At 32.1% G+C, this 12612-nt stretch overlaps 1 protein-coding gene across 1 annotated transcript; it reads right to left on the bottom strand.

Annotated features, from left to right (window-relative positions):
- Positions 1-2802: 2802 nt before the first annotated feature.
- LOC107865743 lies at positions 2803-6067 on the bottom strand. Its single transcript, XM_016711938.1, has 9 exons — positions 6039-6067; positions 5544-5708; positions 5186-5278; positions 4814-4957; positions 4595-4654; positions 3946-4104; positions 3652-3705; positions 3410-3544; positions 2803-3227 (listed from the first exon to the last, which is right to left on the bottom strand). Exons 1-9 carry the CDS (start codon positions 6048-6050, stop codon positions 2853-2855), a joined length of 1197 nt encoding a protein of 398 aa, XP_016567424.1. The 5' UTR covers positions 6051-6067; the 3' UTR covers positions 2803-2852.
- Between the last annotated feature and the right edge of the window lie 6545 nt (positions 6068-12612).

The raw sequence follows: 12612 nt of genomic DNA, 5'->3' as shown, positions 1-12612 counted from the left end.
TAACATGTTTGATGTAGTGTAGATAGCAAATGGCATGGCATTTGCTTCCGAAGTCCCGAGTTCGAATCCGGCATTGGATGATGTCTTTGCACAATTATTTTACAAGACATTTCACAATATTTAAAAATACATTGTGTGATTTGAACCCTAGACATCTTCTTTATAAGCTTTAAAATGTACCAATGAGCTAGGACTAGTACTTTGACAAATAATCAATATGTTCTTTCTTAATACATTTATTTTTCAACTTTTTCTTTTGCAAAAGCACTTTTAAATTTTTCGATGAGAAATATCTTTTTAATTAATAAATATTAAAAATACTTTTGAGCAACAATTAGGGTTAATGAAGTATTTTTTAAGTGTATTTTTTCAAAAATATTTTTTAAAAAGCAATTTTCTAGGGAATAAACTATTTTTTTAATCTCCAAAAACTACATTTGTTACTGTCCAAAATACTTATTTTTTTTAAAAAAAAACTTGGTCAAACATATCTCTTTTTGTTTAGAAATAAGAATTTTTAGGAGCAACGACTATTAGTCTTTTCTCCTATGTAAATATGGTGCTACTGTTCATAGGACGTGGCACCCGGAACCTCAGAATCCTGAATCCGCCTCTGTCTATAATATATTAAAAATGTGAAGGGCCTTAAAAATATTATTTGAACTTTTTATCCTTTATTAAAAGTCGTTGTTTTAGACAAAATCATCTTTTCACTATTTTTTCCTAATAGTTAAGAGTTAAAAATTAATTAAATATATTTATGGTAATGGTAAAACCTTTTCTTATTATAAGTTATCAGAATTAATGATAACTAATACTACTTCTTCCATTAACTTAAAAATTCTAAATGAACTAAATTTGATTTTAAGAAGATTTGAAAAAACTGAAAATAAATATAAAAGTGTTAGAATAAGAAAAATTTTAGAAATACCAAATTTTTAAAAGTTTTAAGTACGTAATAAGAATATAAACAATGATTTTGTAAAAGTTAAAAGAAACATACTCCTATTTTTACTTTTTCTTATTATTTTAATTTTGATTCATGTGTATTCTTGAATTTATTATCATCACACTTTATGCTTTCATTTGTTTCTTTTAATTAATAGCTTTAAAGTATATATATGAGTTATTCATAATCAACAATTGATAATGAATTCTCTTCTTTTATTTGTTGTATTTCTCTTTTAGATGAGAATTTTTAATCAAAAAATTGAAAGAATTTCCCGCCGAATGAATCAATGATGCATCTCTCTTAGCCTCTAGCAGTAAGGGAAAGAGGTACTGCATGATTAACGCAAAAGTGATGCAAGGAAAAGATTGAGGTACTGCATGACAAACGCAAAAGCGATCATCCATCAACCACTTAGAACTTTTGGTGGTAAAATATATATGTGCTTATAGTAAAATATATGTTTATATTTACATTATTATATTAAAGGGTAAAAAATCTTTGAAAAGTGATTTAAACTTTTACACTTTATTAAAAATTTTCATAATAGATAAAATCATTTAATTTTAGATAATCAAACGTTACACGTGCGAGACACATGCGATTAAACTAGTATATATGTAGACACACTCTTTCAGTATCAAAAATTGCATTGGTAGTACTTTTCAACATGTAATACTTATTAGCTACTTTTAAGAGTTAATAACTCAGACGGTTACTCAACTTTGGATTTTTATCCCAGAAAGTCACTCAATTTTGATCTTTATTTCAAAAGTCACTCAACTTTCATATTTTTACTCGGAAAGTCACTCAAACCATTTAATCATTTTTTTAAATAACATTTGCTTATGTGAAATTATTATTTAAATACAAATTCAGAAAAATAAAAATTTATCCCTTAATGATCATTTTATCCTTATTCCCATAAATTTAGTTTCTCACCCCCTCTTTCTCATTTTTCTTCCCCTTCTCGCATATTATAATTGATTCAACATTAAATATGTTTAATAAAATATCAAAGGATCATATTAAAACAATAACCAAAGAATTAAAATTATAATTATTTTGCTCTACCTTTTCAATCCTTATTTCAACTTCTTTTTTTTCATCTGATATTGATGTTCCTATTGAAATCTAATTAAATTTAAATTCGCACATTATATAGCTTATTATAAATGCAACGCTCTCAACAATACAACACCCCTTTCCCCCCTTCCTGTTTTCACTCTGAAGATGTCCTTTTTTTTATAAATATCTGTACTATATAAAAAATACTGTACTGTATGTATATTTATGATGAATTAGGGATTTTGTACCCATAACTAAATATTATGAGTAATATACCTATGGGGATTCACTATATGTATGTAATAACTACGTACACGTGACTTTTAGTAATAAATGAGTTAAATTGCGTATTATTTAGATATATTTCATCGTATTAATATAATTTATATTAATAGTTTTTTATCCTTCGATTATTGTTAAATTTTATTTTATCTTTTAATATTTTACTAGGCATATTTAATATTGAATCAATTACAATATGTGAGTAGGAGAAGAAAAATGAGAAAGAAAAATTAATTTATGAAAAAAAGGATTAAAGGGTCATTAAGATAATTTTTTATTTTTCTGAATTTTGTATTTAAATACTAATTCCACATAAGCAAATATTATTTAAAAAAAATGATTAAATAGTTTGAGTGACTTTTTAAGTAAAAATGTGAAAGTTGAGTGACTTTTGAAGTAAAGATCAAAGTTGAGTAACTTTTTACGATAAAAATTCAAAGTTGAGTGACCATTTGAGTTATTAACTCTACTTATTAGCTGCTTTTAATCAACCAATCCAAACAAGCTCATAATGAAAAGATTTTATTTGAGTACTCAAAAAGTAACATATATGTTACATATGTTCACCTGGTCCACCATATGTCACTAAAGCTCCATTTTCAGGTTTTGAGTCTGGATGTTGATATACCCTATACACACTTGGTCTGGTTGCATATAATTTCGCAGAAATGTCATTAAAAGACTTGGCTTGATTATTTTCATTTAAGTAAGTACTATTCTTAAGATATGCATCTTTTTTCAGGTCTCCACTTGGAAAATAGCCACTGCCCATCGAAGGATTTGGATCACCTCGATTAGCATGTACAACTCCTCCATATTCAGCACCTATTGCAAATCCACCTAAATTTGCAAAAATCTTTGATGGCCAAAATCCAACTTTTATATTGTTTGATTCTACAAAAAGCCACCAATCTCCACTTGACGTATCCTATACATGGTAAAAGAAAAACAAGTCAGATAAATAACCAAAAGGTCAGATATAATCAGGTCATCTTAAAAGATAAATTACATGTTATTCAATATAATATGTAACATGTAAACTAAAAACAATGTCTTTGGACTTAAGCTAGAAAAGAGTGAACTAACAAGTACAGAAAGATGAACACTTACACGTGCAATGTACAATGGTAATTCCTGAACAGGTCCACCATACGTAGAGGGAGTAAGTTGTCCATCTAAAGCTACTCCAGTGTTTATTTGTACAAAACCAGGACATCGAGTATTAAAACAAGCCATTCTTCCAGACTGTGATCATAAAAAAAAATAAAAAATGCAGAACATTAATTAATACATTGACTTTCAAGCAAATCATGACATGATTAGTTTTCATAGAAAGAAGTTAAGGGAACTACCTTAAAATATGTGTACATTCGTGTACGAGTGTCTCCATAGTCCTCTGCATTCACCTAATTCATTTGAAAAAAAGACATACATTTATTAGGCAATCGATGATTTTAACACAAGTGCCATGATAATGCTTTGATTGGCATATATAGGCTTATGCAGGATTTGGAGTTAGTAGATGCAATCACATACGCACACATATAAAGAGAGAAACTTGTGTATATATATATAGACTAATACAATTGATTAGTGTTGTATAACTTATAGATTAATGCTAATAAAGAGCAAATTAAAGAACTTACTATCCAACCGGCTTGTATGCTGTCGTTGTTATTTTGAACCTTAATATAGCCTGCACTAAATTGACGATTAGTAAGATTTTGAGGATTATGCACGCTAAGAATTGCCCCTGCTCCTGCTATTTTGTTTGTTGAATCCTCTGGGATTTGCACAATTGCATACTGAAATGCAGCAAAAGCACATGTTTAGGGACTTAATGTAGTGATTGGGACTTAATGATGATGCAAAAAGTATTGGGCTCTCTACATATTTGGTTGCTCTGCCAAAAATATATACATCCGCTAGCTAGCCGATATACATAAACTATTAAACTAATTATACGTTACTACACATATATATACATATATCATACACCGGCAAACTATTTTTTGGGGGGTGGGTGGCTATATTATGTCTAAATCCCAAAAATATTAGTAAGTCCTATAAAAGTTGTAGGCCAGAAGGCATAGAAAAATTTATAGTCAACATGCGTCCAGAATGAGCGTGATCTTATTTACATAGTTATAGCGGAAAATAATGAGTTCAGTCGAAGGGATAGAACTTGCCCTAAATCTGCCTTAGCCAACAGGATGTAGTTAGTTGCTTCCAAGAAAATTGCTAAATTTAGTGTTTCATGGCTAGAATATGGAATAATAAAAGCATATAAATTACCCTGAGGTATTTTTTAAAAAGCGTGGAGTCTGTTCCATCTAAAACATTGAGCTTTATATCCTGCATAGACATGATAAACATATAATTGCATGTGAAGAAAAATATGCATAAGAGTTTGAACATTTGAAATTAGGAAAAGTGTTAGAATTTTTTTTGCTGCAAACTCACATCACCATCAGGAGATGAATCATATGCACCTCTAATTTGTGATAAAAATACCTGTCGTATTAGATCGTCTTTGGTAGTTCTTCTAATAGGGACTGTTCCAGTAGGACAACCTCCGCCTTTTAACCCTATGCTAAATGGTCTATTAATGTTTGAGGAAGTGCCATCTCCTAGTAAATTCGGTAAGGTAGGTTTCATCTGCATCCAAAAAAAAAAAGTTTTATGAGTTGCTATATATGTTGTACAATATGTTTTAAAATTTACAATAATAATAATATATTCAGTGAAATTATACAAGTGAGATCTGGAGAGGGTAGGGCGTACACAAGCCTTACCCTACCTCGTTGAGGTAGAGAGATTGTTTCAGAAATTTGATTAAACAAACTGGATAGTTTAAACTTGAAATTATTGAATATAGAGATGTACCTCAGGATGAAAATTGTGATTCTTCAACAGAGGATGGTCGAATGCAGGCTGTTTGTAAAAGTCCACACAATCATATATATCTCCATATTTTTCCTACTTATCAAATAGTAGCAATTAGTCTCCAATCTTTATATAAACATAGATGTAGTGCAAACTATTAGTTATAATATTTGTTGTGGTTGTCCCTTATAAACATCTCAATAGCTAATAGGGTACAATTCAAATCGTAGTAGCACGAGTTTGAATCTCAATGGCCATCTGATTATTGTGGTATAATAAGGTCTTTATTATTTTCTCATCACATCAGACGAGATACATTATTTTCTTTAAAACTTTTATAATTAAATAGAGATTATACCTTAATGGTCTTGATAGCTGGCTTATTTATAAGCTTTAATTGCCTCTCCAATTCTAAATCTTCAACCTCAGATAGGCTTTGTCTTGCTTCAATTTTTGCATAGCTAAAGAGTAGTGAAATTGTAACCAAAATTTGTAATGTAGCTCTCAGATGCTGCAACAATTTCTACAATTTGAGAAATAATTAAGCAAACATTAACTAGAAGAACTATCCTAAGATAAGACAACATAAGCATACGGGGCAATTTACTCAAATAAAGGTATGAATGAATAAAAAATATACAGAAGGCAAAATTAGAAATATCTATAAATGACCACCTCAATTCCATGGAAGCACACAACAAAACTTCAAAAGCTATAAACAACATATTTTTATTTAATAATCTTCATATTCAGGCTAACTTTCGTAGTCCTCGACTAATTTTATGGGATATCACTAGCGATAGGTACCAAGAAAAACTTTAAAGCTTATGAAAATGAATTTAAGAGAAGTTACCAGGTGTGACATGATGCCTAGAGTTGGTATTTGTTACAAAATACAAATAAATTTGAAACTACACAACATATATTTATACTAGTAGAAGATGGGAAAATATTTATTTGACTGATGGCAGTCAAAATACTAATATTTGTTACAAAAATGCAAGTAAATCTGAAACTAAACAACACATATCTATACTAGTAGAAGATGGAAAAATATTTATTTGACTGGTCTCAGTCAAAATAGTATATATTACAATTCACTTTTAGATTTCTTATTAAGGGAATAGATTAATTAGAGAATCTGATATTGTTGTTGTGACCATATATTTGATGATGTAGATAAGGTAAAAAAGTGATTTAATTTTTTATTTTGAAAATTTACACTTTTTTTTTAAAATTAATTATCCATAGAGGTAATATTTATAAATTGAGGATTTTTTCCTTATCTAGTACATACTAGTAATATTTATCTCTACAAAATCACTCTTTTCTCCAATTCATTGTGAATTATTAAGATTTTACTTTTCAATATTCTTTTGCAGAGTCTGATCATTTACAATATTATGGGAACTCGATCATACAAAAGTTTCTCTGTAAGCAAATTACCCTATTCGTTCTAAACAAACCACTATGGATGGTGGTAATTCTCATTAAAAAATAACTTTAACTTATTTAAGACTACAATTTTTAATTTTATGTTTTTTTTTTTTTTTTTTTGCGGTAAGTATCAAGCTATGATGCCCATTTAAGTGAGCTTTGTGGTCTATATTCACTGCACTAACTAGTTTTTCAAGATGATGTTAGGCATATGAGTATATATTAACATCTAATAATTGTGAGAAGATATATCTTAATTACTATGAGATATAATTTCTAACTATGGTAGATAGATTAATTTTGTGGTCCTTTCTGCTTATTTATTCAGCATTTTACCAAATATTTCTCAATCTTGATCAAATCATTTAAAAGTCCATCAAGAATTTCCCACAATGGCAATAGAGCCACATAAATCAACTTTCAAAACAATATAATGCCCAAAGAAATTAAAGAAGGTGATTTTTTTTTTGGATAATTTATAAATATGTTTTGACTTTAAAGAGTAATTTAAACAACTTACTGTCCAACCAATTTATATGCTGTCAATCTTTTTTTGAGCCTTTATGCGACCTCCACTATGTTGATACCCGCTAAAAGGTTTAGGATTATGCAAGCTTAAAATTGCTAGGATTAGTTTTATTAGTTACAAAACAATGTAATGTCAGGGAACTTAATGATGATACAAAAAATATTGGACTTTCTAAACATTTGGTCGCTCAGTCAAAAATATTTAAACCCTTAAACGACATGCATGAATTAGTACACTATTTATACATTACTACACACCTATGTACATATATCATACATTTGCCGATCCTATCTGTATAGATGGGCGCTATTCTATGATGTCAAAGTGTCAAAAATATTAAGTCCTTTAAAAGTTGTAGGCCAATAGGCTGGCATATTCATAATTTAGAACCAATGTGAGTCCAAAATGAGTGCGATTTTATTTACAAAGTTCGAGCAGAAAAAAATGAGTTCAGTCAAGTGGACAAAACTTATCTAGATTCCGACAGAATGCAGCTGTTCTTTTCCAAGAAAATTTTACATATATGCACCTTTTAGGGAAGTGCTAAATGACCACAATTTTTTTGTCTAAATTTAGCTATAATTGTGAAAAGATTTACATAACCTTGTATAACATTTTCTTCAAATTTAGAATGAAAAGGACAAAAATGTCTAAAAACTAACTAGTTTATAGTGTGAATAAGACTTTTTACAATTGTGATCAAAAAGATTTTTCCCACCTTTTTGTGTTAGAATGTTCCTTGGTAATTCTTCTAATAGGCATATCATCATGATGTTTCTTTTATAAATAAATGCTTGTTATTACAAACTTTTAAAGGCACATAAGATCCACTAGTCCAAATAATCAACAATAACAACAACTAGGAATTCTTTAATATATTCCTTCACATCGTATGAACACTACATTCACATCAAGCATGAGTCTTTTTTGCAAAATTTAAAATGAAAGAGACTTTTTTTGCTGTCACACTCCTGTTTCAACATCTAAAAGATATATTTTTTTTAGTTCAAAAGGGTTTTATTATTAAAGTGACAAAATCAAGAATTGTTTCGAAAAAGACCTTTTATATTCAAAACTCAGAGTCGCCACTTGACATGATTTAGGTGTGCCAAGTCACCCTTGGATATCCTTTCTCAAAACGGTTTTGACTCTTTAAAACTGGTTTGCGAACAGAGATTCTGATTAAGGAATTCTATTGATTGAGGGGAAGGTGTTAGGCACCCCTCGATCCCGTGGTTCGACCACGGTCACTTGGTAGAGCGTACCGGCTAATTTGACACTACGAATGTATAAACCACCTAAAGCACGCCAAACAATCAATCAAATAAACAAAATAAAAACAATCCAAAACTTAATGTTCAGTCCAATTATACAGACCAAAAAAATAAAAAATGCGAAAATCTAAACCTACGCTAACCTACACTGATACTAAACTATGCTCCAATACTTTATCCGATGCCTCGGGCCTTCATCACGGACGTCCTCCAAATACAAAGTACTTCGGGGCATTCCCCGACGAATAAATACAAATGATCGCAGGGCATTCCCCGATTAAATAAATATATTTTTTGAATGCAAGAACTAAAACCAAATCATTCAACTCAAATTCCACATTAAAACATTCAACAAGAAAACTTACTCCTAAATGAACCTATATTTTCCTATCCATTTTAACATGTCATAATCTATCACGTTCCAACAACATTCACGCGCATTCCGGAAACAACAACAAACCAAAGTTAATCTAAATTCACCATTTTATCAACTTCTCAATTCCATTCCCCAAATTACCAATTTTAATTCTTAATGAGATATTATTTCATCACACAACCCATAATCAATCCATACTCAAGGAAATCAAACACCGAATCAGAACAAACGAATGTTAACCAATCCAACACTCAAACGTCACTAACAATTCACATATCGAATCACGTTCAACAATCACATAAGAATTAAAAGAGAGGAAATAATTGGACTTCAATGTCTCTTTCAAGTATTATTCAATTAAACGAGATGAAATCCGCACTAGAACCTCGATCGAACCTCAACACGAATTTCAAGTCAAATTCAAACCTCGAATCGAACCTCAAATATCAAAATCAGATTCCCAAACATCATTCACACTCTGTTTTCAACAACTCGAACCAAAATCGCGAAATAACCAAAGACCCATACCCAAATTTAGTCCCCCGTCACTGTTTCGACCGTTTTCCGGTGACTTTGCCGGAAAAGGGACTGAAATTAGTTGGACCAAAATTGGGTTCACTGTTTTCCTCTTGCTGGAGCTCTAGTGAGCTCAACAACGGTTAAAATTGGAGAAAAGTGGCATGGTTTGTGCGATGGTAGAGTTTTTTGGCGGGTTTTACCGAAGAATTCGACCTCTGTCAACCCCTTCTACCCCTTTTCTCTCTTGGTTCCCTCTATTTTTCTCCCACGTCTCTCTCTCAATTTCTCCCGTCACTCTCAATCTCTTGCAAATATCTCTCTCCACCTCTCTCAGTCTTTGCTATTTTAGTGTGTGCGTGAATTTTTGTTGAGGCGTGTAATGAGTGTGTGTGATGGTGAGGTTGTCATGGTCGAGCTGTGCGTACCTGGTGTTGATGGGATTTCTTCAGTGAGAGAGTGCGTGTGTGTGGATTAGTGTGTTATGGTCTTGATGATTGTATGAGGTTTTTCTGTCTATTGATAATGGAAAGAAGAAGAGATGAAAATGATACCCCCCCCTATGCGCGTAATTCCCAATGAAGAAGATGAACCCTTCCTTGGTATACGTGAGATGCTCTATGTATATCTGTGTCTATCTCATTTTTGTTATCAAACCAGAAGAAAAAACATGAGGGGGGATCATATAGGGTAGGGATGTGGGGTATAGGGTAGGTGAGATATCGTCTTTTAATTGGAGAGGTTGTTAGGATAAGATAAAATTAGTTAGGATTTGTTATTTTTTTATATTTTTTGTGGGGTATAATTACATGGGTGAGGGTACACGGTAGGATAAGGTAAAAATAGATAAAAATGATATCGGGGAGGGACGAAATTAGGTGTCTACATCATACTCCCTTTGAATGTAAACACGAAGTATTTTCAGACAAAAAAGTAGACAACAAGACAAAATTTTGTTCCGACCGTTATTAAAGGAAGAAACAAAAGAAAGAAGGACAACGGGTCTTGACTTAGGACATCCTACCTACCCAAGTTATGAGGGAATCGAGTGACAGGTATCTCAAAGGATTGGAAAGAGATGGACTATACCGAGTTGGAGAGTCGAGTGAGGTTCCATCGAGGTTCCGGTCCACGGCTCTGTCAGTACATTAAAAATGTAAATTACAAGTTAAAGCATAAATGAAATTACAAAAATCCTATCTATACAGCTTCTTTTGGACTCTTGACTTGAGTTTCATCACCCTATTCTTCAGGCGGGCTCCTGACTTTCTATTTCATTAACTTGTTGCTTGCCTTTTAATTTCTTCACCCTGTTCTCCAGGCGGGTTCCTGACTTGCTGTTTCATCAACTTGTTGCCATGCTTTCAACTTCTTCACCCTGTTCTGCAGGCGGGCTCCTGACTTGCTATTTTTCAATCTGTTTAACTTTTAATTTCTGCACCTTGTTGCTTGGTTTTTCATTTATTCGCCCTGTGCTTTGGGCAGGCTCCTGAAATCACATCAAAACTAAAAAGAAAATTATCCCAAACAAATATTATTATAAAGAGGTTCTATTTGCCAGAAAAGTAAAGTTTCAAAAATAGAAATTGAATTTTTTCCCCAGTTTATCATCAGAAGACTTTTGGAAAAGTCACATCATACCTACTTGAATGTTGCACTAATGAATCAAGACTCTGACTAAGAAATGCATCTCTTGAGAGTACAATTGAATAAGCAAGACTAGGAAGTGCATCTCCTAAGAATTAAAGTGAGGGATTCTAACTAGAAAGTGCGTCTTCTAGAGATATAGGTTTAAGCTAAAAAGTATGCCACCTGACAAATGAAAACTAGCAAGGAAGTGCGTCTCCTTAGGGTTAAGTGAGATAACTCGACTAGAAAGTGCATCTTATAGGAATCAAGACTTAAGTTAGGAAGTGCATCGCCTAAAAAGCAAAATTCGAATTACCCAAACAAGAAAATGCATCTCCTTACCAATGTTGCTTGAATTATCAAAACAAGGAAGTGCATTTCCTTATCAATGCCGCTTGAATTACCAAAAAAAGGAAGTGCGTCTCCTTACCAATGCCGCTTGAATTACTCAACTAAGGAAGTGCATTTCCTCACAAATGTCTCTTGAATTACTCAAACAAAGAAGTGCGTCTCCTTACAAATGTTTCTTGAATTACCCAAACCAGGAAGTGCGTCTCCTTACAAATGTTGCTTGAATTACCCCAAACAAGGAAGTGCGTCTCCTTATCAAATACCGCTTGAATTACCCAAAAAAGGAAGTGCGTCTCCTTGCAAATATCGCTTGAATTATCCAAACAAAGAAGTGTGTCTCCTAACAAGTGTTGCTTGAATTATCCGAACAAGGAAGTGCGTCTCCTTACAAATGGTGCTTGAATTACCCAGACAAGGAAGTGCATCTCCTTACAAATGCCAATCGAATTACCAAACAAGGAAGTGCGTCTCCTTACAAATGTTTCTTGAATTATCAAACAAAGAAGTGCATCTCCTTACAAATGTTGCTTGAATTTCCCACACAAGGAAGTATGTCTCCTTACAAATATTATTGGAATTACTCGAACAAGGAAGTGCGTCTCCTTACAAAATCGGATCGAATTACCAAACAGGGAAGTGTGTCTCCTTTGGAAGTGTTTCTCCTTATGATAGCGCTTGAATTACCAAAATAAGGAAGTGTGTCTCCTTACAAATATTTCTTGAATTGTCAAAACAAGGAAGTGCATCCCCTTACAAATGTTGCTGGAATTACCTAAATAAGGAAGTGTGTCTCCTTATAAATGTTGCTGGAATTACCCGAACAAGGAAGTGCGTCTCCTTACAAGTGCCAATCGAATTACCAAACAAGGAAGTGCGTCTCCTTACAAATGTTGCTTGAATTATCAAACAAGGAAGTGCATCTCCTTACAAATATTGCTTGAATTTTCCACACAAGGAAGTGCATCTCCTTACAAATACCGCTTGAATTACCAAACAAGAAAGTGTGTTTTCTCACAAATGTTGCTGGATTTACTAAATAAGGAAGTACATTTTCTTACAAATATTGCTGGAATTACCCAAACAAGGAAGTGCGTCTCTTTACAAATGTTGCTAGAATTACCAAAACAAGGAAGTGCGTCTCCTTACAAATGCCGCTTGAATTACCATGGGTTTGAATACCAAATATGTACAGCAATATTGCCTCTTGCATTTGTAGAAGTGAGAATATTACGGCCTTTGATGTTTAGGCTTTGAAATCCTTGATTCAAAGGTAGCATGTGTTCCTATTTCATACAAAAAAAACTTGTTAGTTTAA

Source organism: Capsicum annuum, chromosome 1 (assembly GCF_002878395.1).
Source record: "Capsicum annuum cultivar UCD-10X-F1 chromosome 1, UCD10Xv1.1, whole genome shotgun sequence".
Classification (NCBI taxonomy): Eukaryota; Viridiplantae; Streptophyta; class Magnoliopsida; order Solanales; family Solanaceae; genus Capsicum; species Capsicum annuum.
The sequence above is the reverse complement of the archived record's forward strand: the minus strand, read 5'-3'. Positions and strand labels throughout refer to the sequence as shown.